Consider the following 24,974-nt stretch of genomic DNA (forward strand, 5'->3'; position numbering starts at 1 on the left):
AATATTTTCAAAGTCGCTGTCTCTGAAAATTATTTTTTGGATTGGGAAAAGATAAGTAAAATCTGGTTTTAAAACATTAAATAACCTAGAATCCAAAAATATAAATCTTTCTCTTGCCTTTTTTAATCCATATACAAGTAAGTTTGTTCTGCTGGTTCATTTTTTAAATTCTTTGGTGGTCATTGTTCATCAAAAATCAATACTTAATGAAAGATTTATCATCAGAGATTACAAGAAATTTGTAGCAGCTAGAAACCAGCAAGGAGGTGTTAGACTCAGTTAAATTTGCCAGAGTCTGAATTTTACTTATGCAGTAGAAAAATTAGAAGATACGGGTAATGGAGGGTGCCAAGGGGACACCTATTTCTACCTCTGAAAGACCATCATAATGAACGGTATACCAAATGGTGACCTTGGTTAGGATTTGACTTAAAATGTTTTCAGTGGGTTGGGTTGTAAGTTACATCGGTGTTCAGTGGAAGGCAGGGTTGCGTGACAGTGACCAGATACAGACTTCAGTGAACAAGGTATTCTTGGGCCCCATGTTCTGTTTCTGAATATTCTTCACATATTTACTTAGGCTGCACATCATTAATGACTTTCACAGAGTGGGTTTTTGTCCATTGTGACACTCATCTGTCTACTGCTTTGGGCTGCTTCTCACTCTCCAGGAACGGGGCTGATCCCAGCTGTGTTCCAAGGGAAGGCCTGGGGGAGGGTCTCCGCATTCAGCGACTCGCAGTAGGACGAGAGCTCTACTCTACTGCTCTTTCTTGGACTGACTGTTGACACTGGTTTGGAGGTCACAGGAAAGGGGAGGCTAATCAACACATTTCCAGAAAAAAACAGTGAAGTCACAGCAGTTGATGTTTACATGGCTTGTCTTTAGATAAGCCTTTTCAGTACTCTCCTCAAGAGTGGGAGAGAGTAATTAAGATACTTTAGTGATCCTTGCAACTAAACATGAGTCAGTTGGCTGGTGAGCATTTAATGTGGAACCCAGTTTTTGTAAGAAATTCTACTTATGCACACATCCTTATATAATTGCTGGAACAAAGAGAATGTACATTTAAAATCTGGTGCTGCTTTCAAAATGTACTTACTTACATCCCCACCAGTAGCATATAGACTTTTGCCAATGTGATTAGCCAAAAAAAAAAAAAAACCCACAAAAATTCCTGCTTTAATCTGTAATTCTTCATCATCTTTGCACATGTAAGCCATTTTATATGCCCTTAACCTTTCTTCATGCCTTTTGCCTGTTTTTTAGTTAGGTTTTTAATTTTTTTCCTTCTTAAATTTTTCTAAGAGCTCTTTATTAGTTTTATTAACTCTTTGTTATGTATTTAGAAATATCTCTCTGAATTGCAACTTTACACATACATAAGATAGATTTTTATACTACAATATTAATTTTTTGTTTGGTTGATTTTTGTTTAGAAGGGGTGATTAGGTTTGTTTATTTTTAATGGAGGTACTGGGGATTGAACCCAGGACCTCGTGGGCGCTAGGCATGCACTCTACCACGGAGTTATACCCTCCCCCTAGTACACATTAATTTAAATATTTCTCTAAGTTGTTTAAGCAAAGTCTTGGTTTACATTTTAGATTTGTCTGTGATGGCTGTTTAAAGAAAACTGCACGAACTAGAAAAGAAAATAAATTTTCTGCTAAAAGTAAGTTTCATTCTTACAGGTGAATTTTGGCAAAACTTCACTGAAGCATAGTTAAAACTAAACATCCAAAATGAACTATTTTGTTTTAATATGATTTAAATTACTTAAAGTAAAAATCAAATTTTTTCTATAATTTAAGTTGTACTGAAATGTACTTTTTGGTGTGAAATTCATTAGACCTAATGATTTGTAAAAAGAAGGATATGTGTTTTCTTTGTTGCTACATTTTTCTGTATTTGGGGCACTTCCTGATTGGGGCCAGATGTGTAAATACTTGGTCAGAATTGCCATCTCATGAATGATTCCCTGGGTTTTGTGTAAATACCCTTACGTAGTAAGGATTGCTTTTAGACCTATGTGATCTTTTCAGTGGGGTGGGGGTGGCAGTCAATTTCAGTTTTATACATGCCTTTGCCGTTTGGGGGTTTTTTTGTTTTTGTTTGTTTTGTTTTGCTGAGCTTTATTCTTTATAAGGTTTATCAAAGCACCTACCAGAGGTTTTTAAGTATTATTGTAGTCGAGGCAAAGTGCATATGGATGTCTGTTCTGTTTTTTGAATCTTCTGAAATTGAAAACTTTTCAAAATAAAAAGTTGAGGAAAGTAACATTTAAAAAATACTGACTACCCTGCTTGCTTTAACTGCACATATACTGAAATGAGAATGATACGAGAGGAGTAGCATGCGCTCTGCGGGGAGGACACACAGGCTCACGAAGTGTTCCATGTTAATTTTTTTTTAAGTATTGACTACATTGCTAACTTTTAACAAAACCCAGTAAGTTACCCCTTTAGTATTGAAAAAGCAGAATTGAAATTCGTATTGAACCTTATAAGACTGACAGTAATAAATATGCCCCTTGGTTACTACTGAATGTGTAATTTCTGCATTCCTAGGGTTGCCGTCTACTAGGCTTGGCACCTTTCTGGAGAATCGTGTGAATGACTTTCTGAGGCGACAGAATCACCCTGAGTCTGGAGAGGTCACTGTGCGGGTAGTTCATGCTTCTGACAAAACTGTGGAAGTCAAACCAGGCATGAAAGCAAGGTATCGAATAATTTCCCCTTTTCTTCTCTTGTGGATCCACCGTTGAGCACACACGGTTACTGCTGGTGATTCTAGTTTTACGGAGATGTTGTGGTTTTTCCCTCCAATGTGCACTGTACAGGTTTGTAGATAGTGGAGAGATGGCAGAATCCTTTCCATATCGAACCAAAGCCCTCTTTGCCTTCGAAGAGATCGATGGTGTTGACCTGTGTTTCTTCGGCATGCACGTGCAAGAGTATGGCTCCGATTGCCCTCCGCCCAACCAGAGGTAGGGCTTACAACTGCCACTTTCTGATTTGCATGGGAGTCTGAAGTTATAAGGTGAAAAGGCATAATGAACAAGACAGTGTTTGATGTGCTTGGTTTGGAAATGCAAAATCTTGAGTACTTTACATTGAAGTGAAACAACAACAAAAAAACCCAAAAGACAAAATACTGGTTTTCTGTGGTCACAGTAATAAGGAAAGAGATATGAATAGCAACTTGAAATTCAAAATAGGGAACAAACTGACTGCTTTTCAGAAAATGTACTTAAATCTAGGTTGTGTCATGTACCTTCCTGAGATACCTGAAAGAATGTCGTGCAAATGGGGATAGGATATGGTTTGGAATTTTTCGTTTCCAAAATAGTACAAAGGCCAGAATCAGAGTTCTGCCAGGACGTATTTGGATCCATCACTGTTGATTGATGTCCTGTGTTGTCAGGCCCTGCTGGGTGCTGCTGGGACTGTAATAGGGCTGTAGGCCCAAAATCTAGTCATTTACCCAAATAACTAGTAACGTGTGGTAAGCATCACAAGTGACAAGGTGAGCAGAGAGCGCTGAAGAGAGAACGTGTGTTGTAGCCACATCAGTAGGAACTGGTTATGTGACCTGACTTGGTTTCTTTCTCCCCATTTGGTGTAGGAGAGTATACATATCATACCTCGATAGTGTTCATTTCTTCCGTCCTAAATGCTTGAGGACTGCAGTCTATCATGAAATTCTAATTGGATATTTAGAATACGTCAAGAAACTAGGGTAAGCATAAAAGCAATTTGTTTAAACTGATTACCACTGGGTGTTATGGTGAGACATAGGTTAAGATATGCAAATATTTGATCTTTTTGTCTTTACTCTTCAACTTTGGTTTTCATCTAGTAGAACTATAATCTTAACTTGGTTAGATATCCTTTGCCAGTGGGAGGGGGGGAATGGATATTTTGGCCCTAGTTGCACCCATCCCAGACTAGTATTATTTTGTTTGGTTAAGCTATTAGATGCAGTTAGATTTGAACATTATTCCCCATTAAAGACCAGAACGATAAATTGCACTTGATTCTTTTACACCTGGATATCAAAACCAAAATCAAACTAAGGTCTAGAGATTTAAAACAGTCCATAAGACCGGTTCCTTACCTTCAAGGTGTATGTGTGCTTTAGAGTATTCCGCATCACCTTTGGTGGTTATTTCTCTTTAACAATGTGCATTTTATTTAGCTCTCTTGTTGACATGGATTCATTTTCCTTTGCATTGTAGCTTTTGTTTGGTCCTTTAGTGCAAATTTGAAGGATGTTGATCCAGGATCATACCTAGTTCTGGCCTACAAATGTCCATCTGATGTGGATCGTACACTTTGTATCATCTTGAGCGAAATCACTGGTTTCTGTAATGACTCTACTCTACACTTGAAAGTGTGGCATTCTCGTGTGGGAGGGTATAGCTCAGTGGTAGAGTCTGTGCATAGCATGTCCTGGATTCAACCCTCAGTACCTCCATTATCCAATTAATTAACTTTCTAATTACTTCTCCTCCCCTCCCCCAAATATAGTGTAGCATTCTTTTCAGAATGGATGATCTTTTCTCTTGAGTGTTTCTTCTCTTTATGTTGTTAGATACACAACAGGGCATATTTGGGCATGTCCCCCAAGTGAGGGAGACGACTATATCTTCCATTGCCACCCCCCTGACCAGAAGATACCCAAGCCCAAGAGACTGCAGGAGTGGTACAAAAAGATGCTGGACAAGGCCGTGTCCGAGCGAATTGTCCATGACTACAAGGTCAGGAGTTGGGGGGACAGAACTGGGAAATGACTGATGTTGCTGCTCTGTGCTCTGTTTAACTGTCTTAACAAAAATCTTGTTTGTTCTCCCTCGTCCATGAATTTGTGAAATTAAGCTGATTTGAAAGTGGGGCTTTTTCCCCATGAATTACTATTAAGGTGTTTATTTAATAGCCATTGGTGATTACAGAGTATCTCACGACAAGAACTTCTACCAAATTTGTTACCTATTTTTACTCACGGGGAGGAAAACATGAACTGGATGTCTTCCTGAGCAGCACAGCGAGTCATTCTGTAGCCATACAGTCTCCACTGTTCATAGTTTGGGTGGTTTAGACATATTTCTCAGTGGATGCTGATGTTTCAAGGATGCATGCAGGGTAGGCATGCCTTGCGCCACACTGCATTCTGTCTGAGTGTAAAGGCCACGATGTGAAAGATGCTGCCTCTGCCATTGTTCTTGGTAACATAAAGGATAATTTCCCTCTTGGCAACATAAAGGCAGGCGATTTACAAGTCCTCATGGGTAGAGGACTGCGGAAACCAGAAATACCAATCTCAGATCGTGCCTTTCCACTGTCTGAAACACTAAATGGCTCTCGGGCATCGAAGTTGGACATAAAATCTCTGCCATCTTCCAGAAGACCCACCTAATCCTTCATGTTTCTTGTGTCCCTTACCTATGACTATTTCAGTATAATAAATGCTTTTTTAAAAAAAAATCCAATTTGTATGTGGATGTTTTCACAGGATATTTTTAAACAAGCTACTGAGGATCGATTAACAAGCGCAAAGGAATTGCCTTACTTTGAGGGTGATTTCTGGCCCAATGTTCTGGAAGAGAGCATTAAGGAACTGGAGCAGGAGGAGGAAGAGAGGAAGCGAGAGGAGAACACCAGCAATGAGAGCACAGATGTGAGGGCTTTGCATTTTCCTTTCCCACCTCTACCTCGATTCTCATGTATAACCCAGAAGTGAGCTTAAATTTTCATTGTGGCCTCAAAGCTCTGGGCTCTTTAAGTTGGGCAGGAAACAACGGCTTAGATAAGTTACTGTGGTTCTAGTTCAGTGGTTTTAAACCTTTTTAGCATCAGACCCCATTTTTAAATGGAATCTTGGATTTCCAGTAATGGAAACCAAAGGATAGGAACCCTGGAAAACTGATAGAAAATTATCTATCTAGAGCATGGGGCCAGGACACTTTACTTTCTGTAAAGGTCTAGATTATGAATAGTTGGGGCCTTGTAGGCCATGTAATTACAGCCTTTAAAATCATTGAATGTTTTCAAGGTCTTTTTTGAATGGTAGGCCCATAAATTCTAGAATGTGAGTGGAAGGAAATGTAACTGAGGTCTTTGGCTCCCTACTTCCACGCACTCTTCCCCTGCTCCTTGTTCCCTGTCCTCAAGTCTGGGATAGTGTGGATCCACCAGAGGGGTCTCCTGGTCTGCCGGTTCTACTGATCAAAAAGTTAAGGCTGCCATTTTCTTGATGAAGAAGCATCAGTGCAAGGATTCTTCACTGGAAGAAAACTAGTGTAAAACTTCAGTAAACCTTAGTTTACTGTAAATAACAGCTTTAAAAAGAGCAGCTAGTGGAAGGTGTAAGGTTATGATCTCTAGTTTCAAAAAATGGAGTCTTTTACCATTAGTATGGCTCACGTCACTTAAATAGTTAACATTTTCTTGTCCCCTTGTGCTAACCTGCAGGTGACAAAGGGAGACAGCAAAAATGCTAAAAAGAAGAATAATAAGAAAACCAGCAAAAACAAGAGCAGCCTGAGCAGAGGCAATAAGAAGAAGCCGGGCATGCCCAATGTGTCCAATGATCTCTCGCAAAAACTGTATGCCACCATGGAGAAGCACAAAGAGGTGAGATACAGCCGCGAGAGCGGACAGAACTGGGTCAGCGTTTCTAAAAATCTGCCCACCATGGTTGGAGGTTGACGTGAGCACCAGAGACCATTTGAAATTCAGATGGGAAAAAAAAAATCATTTGAGGGGAAAAGAAGGGAAAATGAGGATGGTTGGAGCGGGCGGTGAGCACAGGGATGGTAGGGTGTCTGGTGTGCAGCTGCTACAAGTCTAGATGCTGTGGGGACGAGTACCAGCACTGTCTGTCTGACCCCGTTGTTTGCAGTCCGCTTATGTTTGTATTTTTGTCCATTGTTCAGGAGGTTGGCTTGTTGGGTATCTCTTTGTTGTTTTGTTTTAGCCCAAGCTCCTTTGAGCTCCATTTGGCCGTTCCAGTTTGTAATGGAACTTTGGCAAAACAAAAGAATGAAAATGTTGATTGTTTGCCTTCCTGAAAGGGAATTGGGAAGTGGAGAGAACTGAAGAAAAGTTAAGCTTGAATATATGCACTTACAGCCCCTTCTCAGCAAAGTTAAAACTTTGAATTATTTTGTTATTTAAATTGCTTGTTGTTGTTGTAGGTGGTTTGGGGATGTAATTGGGTGTGTTGGGGTTTTTTCCTCAGCATCATCCTTGGCAAGATGAGAGCTCTCAAAGGGTAATTCATGTCAGGTTTTTGGGTTTTGTTGGGTTTGGTTTTGTTTTGTTTTAACCTCTCAGTTTGACTTTGTTGGGACACCATAATCAAGTTTTCACAGGAGGAGGCTGTTACGTGGGGAGGGACCTCGAGGCCTGTCTTTAGGTACTGATCCTCACTTAGATGATGATGATCAGCTATTCTGAGCAATATTTAGCGTCACAAAATTCTGTCATCACAGTGACTAGGGAAAGCCCTTACAGTACATCATAATAGACGTGACTTCAGTTGTGAGTACATCTGGGAGGATGTAGGGTGCCAGTCATCTGTTAGGAGTCAGAATCTAAGTTTGTCAATTTAGGTTAAAGTCAAGTATTTTCTTAGCTCTAGGGTGACATACAGTGGAGTCAATCATGCTGGTTGTTACTGGAGGGTTGGCCATAAAGAAGATGACCTAGGGAGTCACTAGATGGTTTTATCTGCCCCTGTTTTGAATGGATTGCTACAGGTATTCCCCCACTGGTTAGATTCAGTGTTTAGGAGTGCTTTCTTTGAGCCACAGTTAATATCAAACCCAGTATTACAAGGTCAAACACACATCACAGTCCTTCCTTGATGCTTTTAGCTTTTGGCATCTGTTTGATTCATGTATCTATTCAGGGCGTGTGCTCTTGTCCTATGTTCTTTTTCTAGAAATGTATCTTAAAAGACTTGTTTTATGCAAACATTGCTACTCAAGTATATTACAAATGTTACTGCCAGTTGGCACAGATTTTCAGCCTCCGAAAAACTGGTAGAATATAGAAGGCAACACAGCAGTGGCTCACAAGTTCTTGATCTCTTGAAGACGCCATTTTATACTTTACTGTTACGTATGTAATACCAGCTTCCTGCTGCAGCCTTTACAGCGATGATTATGGAAATTAATGGTGGTTCTGTATTTTCAGACTTCATTGAACAAAAGTTTTGCCGCTTCTGTAGCAAGGACTAAGGAGGTTTTGCTTTTCTGTCTTTCCCACCTCTACCAACTTTTTTTTTCTACAAACTTAACAAGAGAGTTAAATAGAAGACCCCCTCTGATACACTTCACTTTGATTCACCAGTTGTTAACACCCTGCTACATTTTCTTTATCTCTGTTTCAGCAAATACCTTGTAAGAAAGAAGACATTCTCTACATGACCATGCTGTGGTTTTGTGCCACCGTCTCATGTCTGCTCCTTATGGTCGAGTCCAAGAGTGTGTGTCGTATTCAGTTTCCAGGTCTCAGTTCCTGGCCTTATATTCTTTCATGATGTGGGCAGTTTGTTGAAGACGCCAGGCCAATTGTTTTGTACGATGTTTCTCAATTTGGATTTGTCTGATGTGTTTCCTTGTGATGAGTCAGATTAAGCTGTGGATTGCATCTTTGAGCAGACCACTTCAAGGCAGAAGGTCCACCGTACACGTGCTCTACCTAACCCAGACCACTCTTACTTGGAAGGAATTACTGAATGAGATAGAAAAGATAAGGTGTAGGTTTTTAGGCTTGTCATAGTCCATCCCAGAGAACACCAGACCTACATGAAGCAGGAGAGAGGGGGCTTGTCTCAGGTAACCTTGTGGTGTGGTTATAAAACAAAATGGGGCGTCCCAGCCCCACAGCTGCGCAGCCGGGCTCAGCTGCTGTTGACCCAAGGCTCCAGTTCCAGCATCGGAATGAAGCTTTCTGTCTTGCAGGTCTTCTTTGTGATCCGTCTTATCGCCGGCCCTGCCGCCAACTCCCTGCCTCCCATTGTTGATCCCGACCCCCTCATCCCCTGCGACCTGATGGATGGGCGGGATGCCTTCCTCACCCTCGCCAGGGACAAGCACCTGGAGTTCTCTTCACTCCGAAGAGCCCAGTGGTCCACCATGTGCATGCTGGTGGAGCTGCACACTCAGAGCCAGGACCGCTTCGTCTACACCTGCAACGAGTGCAAGCACCATGTGGAGACGCGCTGGCACTGCACCGTGTGCGAGGTAGGCCCCGCGGGGGGACGGGAGTGGCTGCGGGGGCCTCGAGAGGCGACGCAGTCAGAAGTTATACAGGCTGGTGGTGGGTAACAGAATGGGGTGGGTGGGGCCTGGCCTCATTGGAGTGGTCTGGCTGAAGCAGCTTTCTCTAAAAAGGGGCTTTTTTGTAGCCCAAGCGGAATATGTAAAGGCTTTTGAATGACTTTAGCCTTGGAAAGTTGACCTGCACCTGTTTTTCCCCCAGGATTATGATTTGTGTATCACTTGCTATAACACTAAAAACCACGACCACAAGATGGAGAAACTAGGTCTTGGGTTGGATGATGAGAGCAATAGCCAGCAGGCCGCAGCCACCCAGAGCCCGGGAGACTCCCGCCGCCTGAGCATCCAGCGCTGCATCCAGTCTCTGGTCCACGCCTGCCAGTGCCGAAATGCCAACTGCTCCCTGCCCTCCTGCCAGAAGATGAAGCGGGTCGTGCAGCACACCAAGGGCTGCAAGCGGAAGACCAATGGAGGGTGCCCCATCTGCAAGCAGCTCATTGCCCTCTGCTGCTACCATGCCAAGCACTGCCAGGAGAACAAGTGCCCTGTACCCTTCTGCCTCAACATCAAGCAGAAGCTTCGGCAACAGCAACTGCAGCACCGGCTCCAGCAGGCCCAGATGCTTCGCCGGAGAATGGCCAGCATGCAGCGGACTGGCGTGGTGGGACAGCAGCAGGGCCTGCCCTCCCCAACGCCCGCCACTCCCACCACACCGACGGGCCAGCAGCCCACCACCCCGCAGACGCCCCAGCCCCAGCCCCCCTCACAGCCCCAGCCCACTCCCCCCAACAGCATGCCGCCCTACTTGCCCAGGACTCAAGCCACTGGCCCTGTGTCCCAGGGTAAGGCAGCAGGACAGGTGACCCCTCCGACCCCTCCTCAGACTGCTCAGCCACCCCTTCCAGGACCCCCACCTGCTGCAGTGGAAATGGCAATGCAGATTCAGAGGGCAGCTGAGACGCAGCGCCAGATGGCCCACGTGCAAATTTTCCAAAGGCCAATTCAGCACCAGATGCCCCAGATGACTCCAATGGCCCCCATGGGCATGAACCCGCCCCCCATGGCCAGAGGCCCCAGCGGGCATCTGGAGCCAGGGATGGGGCCCACAGGGATGCAGCAGCAACCACCGTGGGCCCAAGGAGGGTTGCCTCAACCCCAGCAGCTGCAGCCCGGAATGCCAAGGCCAGCCATGATGTCGGTGTCACAGCATGGGCAGCCCTTGAACATGGCTCCCCAGCCCGGACTGGGCCAGGTCGGTGTGAGCCCTCTCAAACCAGGCACTGTGTCTCAACAAGCCTTACAAAACCTTTTGCGGACTCTCAGGTCTCCCAGCTCTCCCCTACAGCAGCAACAGGTGCTTAGTATCCTTCACGCCAACCCCCAGTTGTTGGCGGCGTTCATCAAGCAGCGGGCTGCCAAGTACGCCAACTCTAACCCGCAGCCCCTCCCGGGACAGCCTGGCATGCCCCAGGGCCAGCCGGGGCTGCAGCCACCTACCATGCCAGGCCAGCAGGGCGTCCACTCCAGTCCAGCCATGCAGAACATGAATCCCATGCAGGCGGGCGTCCCGAGGGCCAGCCTGCCCCAGCAGCAACCGCAGCAGCAGCTCCAGCCACCGATGGGAGGGATGAGCCCCCAGGCTCAGCAGATGAACATGAATCACAACGCCATGCCTTCACAGTTCCGAGACATCTTGAGACGACAGCAGATGATGCAGCAGCAGCAACAGGGCGCAGGGCCAGGGATCGGCCCCGGGATGGCCAACCACAACCAGTTCCAGCAGCCCCAGGGAGTTGGCTACCCCCCGCAGCAGCAGCAGCAGCAGCAGCGGATGCAGCATCACATGCAGCAGATACAGCAGGGGAACATGGGACAGATGGGCCAGCTCCCGCAGGCCCTGGGCGCAGAGGCAGGAGCCAGTCTGCAGGCCTATCAGCAGCGACTCCTTCAGCAGCAGATGGGCTCGCCGGCTCAGCCCAACCCCATGAGCCCCCAGCAGCACATGCTCCCGAGTCAGGCCCAGTCCCCACACCTCCAGGGCCAGCAGATTCCTTCTCTCTCCAACCAAGTGCGTTCTCCTCAGCCTGTCCCATCTCCACGGCCGCAGTCCCAGCCCCCCCACTCCAGCCCGTCCCCGAGGATGCAGCCTCAGCCTTCTCCACACCACGTTTCCCCACAGACCAGTTCTCCGCATCCTGGACTGGTAGCTGCCCAGGGCAACCCCATGGAACAAGGGCATTTTGCCAGCCCGGACCAGAATTCGATGCTTTCTCAGCTCGCTAGCAACCCAGGCATGGCAAACCTCCATGGTGCAAGCGCCACGGACCTGGGACTTAGCACCGATAACTCAGACTTGAATTCAAACCTCTCACAGAGTACACTAGACATACACTAGAGACACCTTGTAGTATTTTGGGAGCAAAAAAATTATTTTCTCTTAACAAGACTTTTTGTACTGAAAACAATTTTTTTCAATCTTTCTTAGCCTAAAAGACAATTTTCCTTGGAACACATAAGAACTGTGCAGTAGCTGTTTGTGGTTTAAAGCAAACATGCAGGATGAACCTGAGGGACGATAGAGTACAAAGAATATATTTTTGTTATGGCTGGTCACCCCCAGCCTGCTTTTCCCCTTGTGTGTGTGGTTCAGGTGTGCACTGGGAGGAGGCTGAGGTCTGTGAAGCCAACCACACGCTCCTGCCTTGCACCTCCAATAGGTTTTATTATTTTTTTTAAATTAATGAAAATATGTAATATTAATAGTTATTATTTACTGGTGCAGATGGTTGACATTTTTCCCTATTTTCCTCACTTTATGGAAGAGTTAAAAAAGAACATTTCTAAAACCAGAGGACAAAAGGGGTTAATGTTACTTTAAAATTACATTCTATATATATATATAAATATATATAAATATATATTAAAATACCAATTTTTTTTCTCTGGGTGCAAAGATGTTCATTCTTTTAAAAATGTAAAAAAAAAAAAGAAAGAAAAAAAATTCCCCTTTCCTCCCCTCAAGTCAACTTTTGTGCTCCAGAAAATTTTCTATTCCGTAAGTCTGAGCGTAAAAACTTCAAGTATTAAAGTAATTTGTACATGTAGAGAGAAAAATGACTTTTTCAAAATATACAGGGGCAGCTGCCAAATTGATGTATTATATATTGTGGTTCTGTTTCTTGAAAGAATTTTTTTCGTTATTTTTACATCTAACAAAGGAAAAAATTAAAAAGAGGGTAAGAAACGATTCCAGTGGGATGATTTTAACATGCAAAATGTCCCTGGGGTTTCTTCTTTGCTTGCTTTCTTCCTCCTTACCCTCCCACCCCCCCACACACACACTTTCTGTAAAACTTGAAAATAGAAAGCAAAAACCCTCAACTTGTAAATCATGCAATTAAAGTTGATTACTTATAAATATGAACTTTGGATCACTGTATAGACTGTTAAATTTGATTTCTTATTACCTATTGTTAAATAAACTGTGTGCGACAGACACCTGACTTTGTTTCACTTCTTGACTTCACATCTATCTTGGTAGCATCACTGGAAGTGCTTGATGTGTAGGATTCGGGGGGGGGGGGGAGTGAAAGCACCCGCTTACTGTCCTTGCTAACTATTACCTAAAGTGATTTTGTGACAAAAACGGATTTTAAGAAATAAATTTTGGTAAATTTGTCCAAAGTTTAGGAGAAAACACAAGAAGTACCAGCTAGATGTCAGTTTTGTCCATCTGAATTGATAGTAATTAGCCTTCAACAGCCTGATGTAAGCCCTCCTTCTGTGGTCCCCTGTGGATGACCTCCTGGTCTTCCAGTCACCCTCATCTTGCAGGGATAAGACTGAGCACCTCAGAGGGGTCACATCTGCCTAAGTTACAAGTAAGCCCTCGAAAAAGCAGCACTTAGAGCCAGGGCAGCAATGCTACATCCCAGTTCTGTTATAAATACTTTGTTATTGCTAACTGCCAACCAAGAAGTCAGCGGGGAAAGAGGCTGTACAAAAGGAAAGGAAAACGTGAAAATAAAACCCAGACGAGATGGCAGCAAGGAGTCTGGTACTGTGGTGGGTGTGGAAGGATGGGGAGGTTGCCAGTCCTCCGTCCAGCCGAATATTTCATCGGCTGTGAGTGTGTGTGTGAAATGAGGACACTCAGGGAGCTGCGCTGGCATCACTAGGCAGGTCTTCCTTGTTATTGTCATGGAGCTTTACACTGACTATGATCTCTGCTAAGGGCTAAAGAAAAAAGATCTCTTCAAGTAGCTTAATTCAAACTCCTAATTGTTCTCCCACTATTTTACATTGTCTCACCAAAACAACCAATATCTCAGTGTGAAGTGAACTTGCATAGTCAGCATGAATCAGAGCCCACCCCAGCAGATGTTACCAAGCATCCACCTGCCTCAGGTCAGTGGTCCAGCAAATGTACGTGCAGCACCTACAGTCTGCCAGGCAGGACAGCGAGCGTGGACAGGATGCAGCCCTGCCCTCCAGCTAGCCAGCCTGAGATCTAGAAAAGAGGACAGAATGATGCTTAAACAAGATGAAATAAAGGTTAAGTGCTATAAGCGGGACAGGGAGCAGGGGGAATCGTTTCTGGCTGAGAGGAATTGGGAGTTTCTGGAAAGGATAGAATTGAAACTGGAAGAGGGCATAGCTCAGTGCTAGAGCACAAGCATGAGTTCCTGGGTCCAATCCCCAGCACCTCCATTGAAAAAAAAAATTTAATTAAGTCAACCTAATTACCTCCCCTCCTCCTCCCCCCCAAAAAAGAGTTAGCTAAACTGGATCTTGGAGGAGAAATGAACCGGGAAAGGTGGAGAAGGGTGAGGAGGAACTCCACCCACAAAAGTGAAGAATCTGATCTTGTTGGGAAACAACTTCAGATCCACTTGGCTGGGACCAGAGAGAAGATGTTGAGTGTCTGTTGGAGAAAGTCTCCCATAGTGCTCCCCGTTACCAGGGCCCAGGATTGATTCGAGCTCCTGAAAGGGAACATTGAGAATTTTCACCCATTTCCAAGCAGTAAATTCCCAGCTTTTACAGCTCTAGACTCAGGCTGAAGATAGCTGGGTTGAAGTGTCAACCTCTTCTCTGTGATGTTTCAAGGAGAAAGCAGGGGCAGAAATAATTAAGTAGGGAGGGGAGAAAAGCTGTCCTTGCCCAAACCAGAGGCAGTTTTAGGAGGGGGAAGATGTGGATTAATCCATAGGAATAGAAGAAGGTTAGTTCACCGTTTGTGTATATTTGAAAATTAATCACAGTAAAAAGTTGGGAAGAGCTAAAAGGAGCCACAAGTCTCCAACAAAGTTGTTTCTAAGACATCAATATAGAAAACGGGCTCAATGGGCACCAGCAGTATCCAGGTGTTACTTTAGTTGCTTAGCTTACTGAATCCTCAAAAATGACAAATGAGAAAGCTCCAGCTCAGATGTATGCGAAAGGTCACACAGCTACCGAGAAAGCCTGGTAACATCTGCAGAAACATCTGCTGGATTCCACAGCCTGCTTCTCCGCATCCTTTCTCCCTCACTGTAGAGAAGCCCTCTAATGGCTCCACGTTAATAGGTTTGACACAGGGCCCTGTGCCAAGTAAATTCAAAGTAGACTAAAAACTGAAAGGGGGAGAAAAGTAAGGAATCATAAAGATAAGCTCCCCAGGCTTCTCCTTTCCCAACCACAAAACCTCGTCTCCAGAGAGATGGTTTTCCAAAATGTTATGTTCATGATGAGGTCACCATGTTTAAAGAGCACACAGGCCAGCATCAAAAAGAATAAAATGCTTAGGAATAAGTTTAACAAAAGACATGCAAGACGTGTATACTGAAAACTACAGAATATCCTTGAAAGAAATTAAAGACATAAATAAATGAAAAGATATCCTTGTTCATGGATCGGAAGACTAGGGAGGTCTAACATTGCTAAGAAAGTACAGGCAACCTTGTTTACTTGTGCGTCACTTTAAGCACTTTGCCGATACTGCGTTTTTTACAGCTGGAGGTTTGTGGCAGCCCTGCACCAAGCAAGTCTATCGGTGCCATTGTCCTAACAGCATTTCCTCACTTACTGTCTCCGCGTCGCATTTTGGTAACTCTCCCAATACTTCAAACCTTTTCATTTTTACTATTATACTTGCTATAGTGACCTGTGATCAGTGATCTTTGATGCTACTATTGTAATTGTCTTGGAACACCACACAGTGCACCCATGGAAGACTGCAAACATGATCGATAAATGTGTGTAACGTGACTGCTCCACTGGCAAAACAGACACTCCCCTGCCTCTCCCTCTCCTGGGGCCTTCCTGTTCCTCAAGACACAACAATATTGAAATCAGACCAATTAATAACCCTATGATGGCCTCTAAATGCTCAAATGAAAGGACGAGTTGCATGTCTCACTTTAAATCAACAGCTAGAAATGATTACACTTAGTGAGGAAGGCATGTCAAAAGCTGAGACAGGCTGATCCAAACAGTGAGCCAACATGTGAATGCAAAGGAAAAGTTTTGGAAGGAAATTAAAAGTGCTCCTCTAATGAATGCACAAATGATAAGAAAGCAAAACATCTTAATTGCTGATAAAAAAGAGTTTTAGTGATCTGGAAAGCTCAAACCAGCCACAACATTCCCTTAAGCCAAAGCCTAACCCAGAGCAAGGCCCTAACTCTCTTCAATTCTATGAAGGCTGGGAAAGGGGAGGCAGAAAGGCAGAAGGAAAGTCTGAAGCTGGCAGAGGTTGTTTCGTGAGGCTTAAGGAAAGCAACCACCTCCATAACATAAAAGCACAAACTGAGACATCAAGTGCCGAGGGCTACAACAAGTCCTCCAGAAGATCCAGCTCAGATAAGCAATGAAAGTGGCTGCACAAAACAGCAGATTTTCAATGTGGACAACAGTCTTATATTGGAAGATGATGCCATCCAGGACTTTCATAGCTAAAGAGAAGTCAAAGCCGGGCTTCCAATCTTCAAAGGGAATAATGCAGCTGGTGGCTTGAAGTTGAAGCCAATGCTCATTTACTATTCTGAATATTCTAGGGCCCTTAAGAATTGGGCCAAATCTACTCGGCCTGTGCTCTATAAATGGAACAACAAAGCCTGAATGACAGTAAATCTGTATACAACATGGTTTGCTGAACATTTTAGGCCCACTGTTGAGACCTACTGCTCAGAGAAAAAAGATTCCTTTCAAAATAGTACTGCTCACTGACAGTGCCCTGGCCACCCTAGAGCGCTGGCGGAGATGTACAGGAGACGAACGTTGCTCTCCTGCCGTTCACAGAGCACCCAGTCTGCAGCCCATGGGTCACGGAGTCATTTCGACTTTCAGGTCTTATTTTTAGGAAATACATCTCATAAGGCTATAGCTTCCATACATTAATGACTCCTCTGATGGATCTAAGCAAAGTAAACTGAAAACCTACTGGAAAGAACTCATCATTCTTTATTCACCATTCACCATTAGCTGTCATTGAGAACATTTGTGATTCATGGGAAGAGGTCAAAATATCGACATAAACAGCCAGTTTGGAAGATGATTCCAACCCTCCTTGTCAATGACTTTGAGGGATTCAGGACTTCAGTGGAGGAAGTACCTGTACCTGCAGTCGAAACAGCAAGAGAATTAAAATCAGAAGTAGAGCCTGAAGATGTGACTGCATTGCTGCAACCTCGTAACACAACTTCAATGACTGAGGATTTGCTTCTTACGGATGAGAGAAGAAAGTGTTTTCTTGAGATGGAATTTACTCTTAGTGAAAATACTGTGAAAATTGTTGAAATGACAACAAAGGATTTAGAGTTTTACACAAAGCCAGTTGATAAAGTAGCAGCAGGTTTTGAGAAGACTGACTCCAATTTTGAAAGAAATTCTACTGTGGGTAAAATGCTATCAAACAGCATTGAACACTACAGAGAAATCATTTGTGAAAAGAAGTCAACTGATGTATCAAACTTCACTGTTGTCATATTTTAAGAAATTGCCACAGCCACCCAACCATGCTGATCAGTCAGCAGCCACCAACATCGAGGCAAGACTCTCTACCAGCAAAAAGATTATGACTCACTGCAGGTTCAGATGGTTGGCATTTTTTAGCAATAAAGTATTTTTAAATTAAGATATGTACATTTTTTCAGACATAATGCTATTGCACACTTAACAGACTACAGCACAGTGTAAACATAATTTACATGCATTAGGAAACAAAGAATTCATGTGACTCACTTTATTGTAATATTTGCTTTATTGCAGTGATCAGAAACCAAACCCTCAGTATCTCGGAGTTATGCCTGTACTGCACCCCAACTGACGTACAGATTCAATGCAATCCCTATCAAAATATCTTCTGGCTTTTTCTTTTTTAGCAGAAATTGACATGGTGATCCTAAAATGCATATGGAAATGTAAAGAAGCCAAAACAGCCAAAACAATCTTGAAAATGAAGTACAAATTTGGAGGACTAACACTTTCCGATTTCAAAACTTACACTACAAAGATGCAGTAATCAAGACTATAGTAGTGGCATGAGGAGCGACATTTAAATCATTGGAATAGAGAGTCCAGAAATAAACCCATATATTTAAGGTCAATGGATTTTCAATAAGGATGCCAAGGCAACTCAAAGGAGAAAGAAGAGGCTTTTCAACAAATAGTGCTGGGACAACTAGACACCCACATTCAAAAGAATGAAGTTGGACCTCTATATACAGAAATTAACTCAACATAGATTACAGACCTAATGTAAGAGCTAAAAACTATAAAAATCATACAAGAATACATGGGAATAAATCTTCATTACCTTGGATTAGGAAATGGTTAATCTGATATGACACCTAAAGTACAAGCAACACCCTCCCAAAAAAAAAACTGGGCTTCATCAAAAGGTATAACTTTTGTTCATCAAAGGGCACTTATCAGAGCAGGAGGGTAAAGCTCAGTGGTAGAGCACATGCTTAGCATGCACGAGGTCCTGGGTTCAATCCCCAGTACCTCCATCAAAAAATAAATAAATAAACTTAATTATCTCCCCCTGACTCACCCCCAAAAAAACCCACAAAACCTCGGGGACACAGCAAAAGCAGTTCTGAGAGGGAAGTTTATAGCAATACAAGCTTACACCTCAGGAAACAAAGAAAAATCTCAAATAAACAACCTAAATTTACATCTAAAGCAACTAGAGAAAGAACAACAAACAAAACCCAAAGTTAGTAGAAGAAATCATAAAGATTAGAGCAGAAATAAATGAACGAGACTAAAAAAGCAACAGAAAAGATCAATGAAACTAAAAGCTGGTTCTTAGAAAAGATAAACAAAACTGATAAATTTTAGTCAGACTCATCAAGAAAACAAGGGAGAGGGCCCACATTAATAAAATCAGAAATGAAAAAGGAGAAGTCACAACTGACATCAGAAATACAAGGGATCATAAGAGGCTACTATGAGCAACTACATGCCAACAAAAAGGACAATGTAGAAGAAATGGACAATTTCTTAGAAAGGTACAATTTGCCAAGACTGAACCAGGAAGAAAGAGACAGTATGAACAGACCAATTACCAATAATGAAATCGAATCAGTAATTTTAAAACTCCCAACAAACGAAAGTCCAGGACCAGGTGGCTTCACAGGCAAATTCTACCAAACATCTAGAGAAGAGTTAACACCTATCCTTCTAAAACTATTCCAAAAAATTTCAGAGGAAGGAACACTTCCAAACTCATTCTATGAGGCCACCATCACCCCGATACCAAAATCAGACAAAGGTATCATTAAAAAAAAGAAAATAACAGGCCAGTATCACTTATAAATACAAAAATCCTCAACAAAATATGAGCAAATCGACTCCAACAATGCATTAGAAGGATCATACACCATGATCAAGTGGGATTTATCCCAGGGAGGCAGAGATTTTTCAATATCCACAAATCAATCAATGTGATACACCTCATTAACAAATTGAAGAATAAAAACCATATGATCATCTCAAAAGATGCAGAAAAAGCTTTCGATAAAATTCAACATCTGTTTATGATAAAAACTCTCCAGAAAGTGGGCATAGAGAGACCAAACCTCAACATAACAAAGGCCATATATGACAAAACCACAGCTAACATCGTACTTAATGCGGAAAAGCTGAAAGCATATCAGGAATAAGACAAGGATGCCCACTCTCACCACTTTTATTCAACATACTTTTGGAAGTCCTAGCCACAGCAATTAGAGAAGAAAAAGAAATAAAAGGAATCCAAATCAGAAATGAAAAAGTAAAACTGTCACTGTCTGCAGATGACATGATACTATACATAGAAAATCCAAAAGATGCTATCAGAAAACGACTAGAGCTCATCAATGAATTTGGAAAAGTTGCAGGATACCAAATTAATATACAAAAATCAGTTGCATTTCTATACACTCACAGTGAAACAGCAGAAAGAGAAATATTGAAACAATCTCATTCATCATCACATCAAAAAGAATAAAATACTTAGGCATAAACCTACCTAAGGAGGCAAAAGACCTGTACTACGAAAACTATAAGACATTGATGAAAGAAACTGAAGATGACATAGAGGAAAGATATACTGTGTTCTTGGATTGGAATAATTAATATTGTTAAAATGGCCATACTACCCAAGGCAATATACAGATTCAATGCAATCCCTATCAAATTACCAATGACATTTTTCACAGAACTGAAACAAAAATTCTTAAAATTTGCATGGAAACACAAAAGACCCAACAAGCCAAAACAAGCTTGAGAAAGAAGAATGGAGCTGGGGAATCATGCTCCCTGATTTCAAACTGTACTACAAAGCTACCATAATCAAAACAGTATGGTACTGTCACAAAAACAGACACACAGATCAATGGAACAGGATAGAAAATCCAGAAATAAACCCACGCACCCAGCATCACGACAGTATTGTACTGTATATTGCTAGCCCAGGGAAAGATCAAAATTCAAAATTCAAAGTGCAGTTTCTACTGAATGCGTATCACTTTTGCACCGCTGTAAAGTCAAAAATTGTAAGTTGGAGGCCATCTGTATGAGAAAACTAAAAACCAATAGCCGTCATCAACATAAATGTAAAAACTCCTAAGCATAATGTTAGCAAATGAAGTCTAGCAATATATAAAAAGGATACTATATCATGATCAAGTGGGGTTTACCCCAAGAACTCAAGGTTGGCTTAGTATTACAAACAGTGAAATTCACCATGTTAACAGAATAAGGGAGATAAACTATATAATCATCTCAATAGACACACATATTCATAATAAAAAAATCCTCAGTAAACTCGGAACAGAAGTGAACCTCATAGCCTAAAACAGCATCTATAAAAAAAATATATAGCTAACACCATATAATGAAAAAGCAAACACTCTCTCCCTAAGCTCAGGAATGAGGCAGGAATCTCCATTCTTACCAATTCTTTTCAACATTATACTGGATGTTCTAGCCAGCAATATAAAGCAAGAAAAAGAAATCAAAGAAAAAATGGTTGGTAAGAAGGAGATAAAACTCTTTCTATTCTCAGTGTCATGATTGGATAAATAAAAAACCCTAAGGAATCTACAAAAAAGCCACTTAAACTAATAAGTGAATTTCACAAGGTAGCAGGATATAAAAAGTTTACAAAGATCACTTGCACTTTTATATACCAGACACTAACAGAAAATGAAATTTATAATTTCTAGTCATGAGTCTTTCATCACATAATGTGGTTTGCAAATATTTTCTGCCAGTTGATAGCTTGTATTTTCATCCTCTTAACAGGGTTTGTTTTTTTTTAACAGAGCAAACGTTTTAAATTTGATAAAGTAAAACATACCAGTTTTTTTCCTTTATGGATCATGCTTTTGGTGTTATGTCTAAGAACTCTTCAACCAAACCCCAGGTCCTGAATATCACCTAAAAGTTTTAAAGTTTCATGTTTTACATTTGAATCTCTGATCCTTTTTGAGTTTTTTAAAACATTTTTTATTGAGTTATAGTCATTTTACAATGTTATGTCAAATTCCAGTGTAGAGCACAATTTTTCAGTTATACATGAACATATATATATTCATTGTCACATTTTTTTTTGCTGTGTTGAATTCATTTTTGTTCAGAGGTTTAGCTTGAGGATTTTTGTGGGGTTTTTTGTTTTGTTTTGTTTTGTTTTTTGCCTATGGATATCCAGTTGCTCCAGCCCCTTATTAGAAAAACTATTCTTCCTCCATTGAACTACTTGTGGACCTTTGTTAAAAATCAGTTGGTCATACTTCTGTGGAGCTACTTCTGGGTTCTCTGTTCTGTTTTATTGGTCTATATGTCTGTCCATCTGCAAATACCAACACAATCTTGTTTAACGTAGCTGTAAGTCTAAAATCAGGTAGAGTGATTCTTCCAACTTTATTATTATTTTTCAGAAATTTTTTAGATATTCTAGCTCCTTTGCCTTTCCATATACATTTTAGAATAAACTTGTCTATATTCATCTTAAATATCTTGTGGAATTTTTATAGGAATTACATTAAACCTTTATATCAATTGGGAGAGAATTGATATATTTACTATTATATCTTCCAGCCCATGAACACAGAATGTCTATTTATCTAGATCTCCTTTGATTTCTTTCACCACTGTTGTGTAGTTTTCAGCATACAGGTCCTGTATGTGTTTTGTTACATTTACCTCTAAGTATTTCTTTTTATTTTTTTATTGATTGTTACTGACATTATACTTTTAATTTCCTTTTTTAAGATTTTTTAAAATTTCAGTCTCACTGATAGTATATAGAAATACAAATGACTTTATAATGTTCATCTTGTATCCTATAACCTTATTGAACTCACTCAGTTCTAGTAAGTTTTTGTAGCTGCTGATTCCATGGAATTTTCTACATAGACCACCACGTTATCCACAAAAAGAAATGTTTTATTTCTTCCTTTCTGATCCATATCCCTTTTATTTCCTTTACTTGCCTTACTGTGCTGGCAAGAATTGCCAATACAATGTTGCCTAGCAGTGGTGAGAGTGGACACTGTTGCCTTCTTTCTACTCCTAAAGGAAAAATATCCAGTATTTCACCATTAACTACACTAGTTGTAGGTTTTCTGTAGATGTTCTTTATGAAGTTGAAGTCCCTTCTACTTCTGGTTTCCTGAGTTTTTACCATAAATGGGTGTTGAATTTTGTCAAATGCTTTTTATCTATCAATTGATATGATCATATGATTTTTCTTTTTTCACCTATTAATGTCCTAGGTTACACTGATTTATTTTCAAATACTGAACCAGCCTTTCATCTTTGGAGTAAATGTCATTTGGTCATGGTGTATAAGTCTCCTTAAATATTGCTGAATTCTATTTGATAGTATTTTGATAAGGATTCCTGAATCTATATTCATGAGAGATATTGGTCTGTAGTTTCCTTTTTTCCTTTTTTTTTTGTTGAACTGTCTTTGATTTCGGTATCAAGGTAATACTGGCTTCATAGAATGAGCTGGGGAATGTCTCTCCTCTTCTATTTTCTGAGGTTGTGTAGAATTAACGGTAATTCCTGAAACATTTGTTAAAACTTTCCAATGAAGCTATCTGGGCCTGGAGATTTATTAGGAGTTTTAAAATTATGAATTCAAATTCTTTAATAGTTATGGGGCTATTCAAATTACTTATTAATATTTTATGAGATAAAGGAAATTTGTACTTTGTGAGGAATTGGTTCATTTCACCTACGTTGTCAAATCTGTGTGTACTGAGCTGTCTGTAGTATTCTATTACTATCACTTCAGTGTCTGCCTATCTCATTCCTGATTTTAGTAGTGAGGTCTGTCAATTTTGTTGATCTTTTCAAAGAACCACCTTTTTGTTTCAATAATTTTTCCTATTCTTTTTCTGCTTTCAATTTCATTGATTTCCGTTCTTATTTTTATTATTTCTTTGGGTTTGTTGTTTATCTTTTTCTAATTTTTTGAGGTGGAAGCATAGGGTTTTTGTTTTTGTTTTTGTTTTTAATGGAGGTACTGCGGACTGAACCCAGGACCTTGTGAATGCTAAGCATGCACTCTACCATTTGAGCTACACCCTCCCCCAGGAGCATAGATTACTGATTTGAGACTTCTCCTCTTTTCCAATGTGAACAGTTAGTGCAATAAATTTCCCTCTCTATTCTACTTTAGCTGCACCCTACAAATTTTGATGTGTTGTATTTCATTTATATTCAGTTAAAAATTTTTTCTTTAATTTCCCTTGGGACTTCATCTTTGACCCATGGATTATTTATAAGTGTGTTATTTAATTTCCAAATGTTTGGAGATTTCCTTAGTATCTTTCTATTGCTGATTTCCAGTTTGATTCCACTGATTCCAGTAGTCAGAAAGCATACTCCATATGATCTCAATAATTTCAAATTTGTTGAGACTTGCTTAATGGCTCTAGATATAATCTATTATGGTATATGTTCCATGGGCACTTGAAAAAGAATGTGTATTCTGTGTTGTTGGGCAGATTGTCCGTCAGATCCTGTTGGTTGATGGTGTTACTGAGTTCTACATCTCTGCTGATTTTATGTCTAGTTGTTTGTCAGTTGGTGTTGAGGTCTCCAAGTATAATTGTGGAGATGTCTACTTCTACTTTCAGGTCTATCAGTTTTGCTTCACATATTTTGCAGCTCTGTCGTATGGTGCACATACATTTAGGATTCAATGTCTTCTTGGTATATTGACCCTTTTATCATTATACAATATCCCTCTCTGTCCCTGACAATTTCCTTTGTTCTAAAGTCTACTTTATCTACTATCAATATAGCTACTCCTGCTTTCTTTTTATTAATGCTTGCATGTATATCTTTCCTATTATATTTACTTTCAATCTACAATTATTATTTAATATCATTATGTTATATTTGAAGTGAATTTCTTATAAACAGCATATAATTGGGTCATGTTTTTAAATCCTTCTGCCAGTCTCTGTTTTTTAATTGGTACATTTGGATGATTTCCATTTAATGTAATTATTGGTATATTAAGCCCTAAATCTGTCATTTTGGTTTTTTTTTAGTTGAGCTATAGTCAGTTACAATGTGTCAGTTTCTGGTGTACAGCATAATATCCCAGTCATACGTATATATATATACATATATTTGTTTTCATATTCTTTTTCATTAAAGGTTATTACAAGATATTGAATATATTTCCTTGTGCTATACAGAAATTTATCTATTTTTGTCATTTTGTTTTTGGTTTTCTATTTGTGTCTCTGCTTTTCATTTGTTTTCTTTTTCCTGCCTTACTGTGAGTTACCTGAACACTTTCATTTTGATTTATCTATAGTGTCTCTTAGTGCACTCATTTGTATAGCTTTTAGAGTTTACTCTAGCTATTACAATTTATACATATACAATATATTACATATACTTACCCTAAACAGTTGTCCACACAAACAACTGCATATACATGCTCCCAGCAGCTTTATTCATAACTGCCTCAAACTGGAATCAACCTAAATGTCTGTCACCAGGTGAATGGACACCCAACCAATGGAATACTGCTCAGCAAGAGAAAGAATCTAAGCCACACAACAACAGGGCTGAATCTCAAAAAAAGTTGATGCTGAGGGAAAAAAGCCAGATATAAAAGTATATACTGTATTTCATTTATGTGGAATTCTAGAAAAGGTAAAGCTAATCTATTAGTAGCAAAAA

At 40.8% G+C, this 24,974-nt stretch overlaps 1 protein-coding gene and 1 long non-coding RNA gene across 2 annotated transcripts in view; one reads left to right on the forward strand and one right to left on the reverse strand.

The window, feature by feature from the left end:
* Window positions 1-12,786, forward strand: part of EP300 (E1A binding protein p300) — a 66,731-nt gene extending 53,945 nt beyond the window's left edge. Inside the window, exons 23-31 of the mRNA XM_072973589.1 lie at window positions 1,609-1,676; window positions 2,572-2,722; window positions 2,844-2,990; window positions 3,629-3,742; window positions 4,598-4,763; window positions 5,516-5,680; window positions 6,475-6,636; window positions 8,973-9,254; window positions 9,493-12,786. Coding sequence (XP_072829690.1) covers window positions 1,609-1,676; window positions 2,572-2,722; window positions 2,844-2,990; window positions 3,629-3,742; window positions 4,598-4,763; window positions 5,516-5,680; window positions 6,475-6,636; window positions 8,973-9,254; window positions 9,493-11,685 — 3,448 coding nt within the window. The 3' untranslated portion in view covers window positions 11,686-12,786. The remainder of the gene's footprint in view (window positions 1-1,608; window positions 1,677-2,571; window positions 2,723-2,843; window positions 2,991-3,628; window positions 3,743-4,597; window positions 4,764-5,515; window positions 5,681-6,474; window positions 6,637-8,972; window positions 9,255-9,492) is intronic.
* The window catches only part of LOC140700289 (uncharacterized), a 38,963-nt gene that overhangs the window by 1,822 nt on the left and 12,167 nt on the right, over window positions 1-24,974 (reverse strand). The window lies entirely within an intron of this gene.

The sequence above is a fragment of the Vicugna pacos genome, chromosome 12, assembly GCF_048564905.1.
Source record: "Vicugna pacos chromosome 12, VicPac4, whole genome shotgun sequence".
NCBI lineage: Eukaryota > Metazoa > Chordata > Mammalia > Artiodactyla > Camelidae > Vicugna > Vicugna pacos.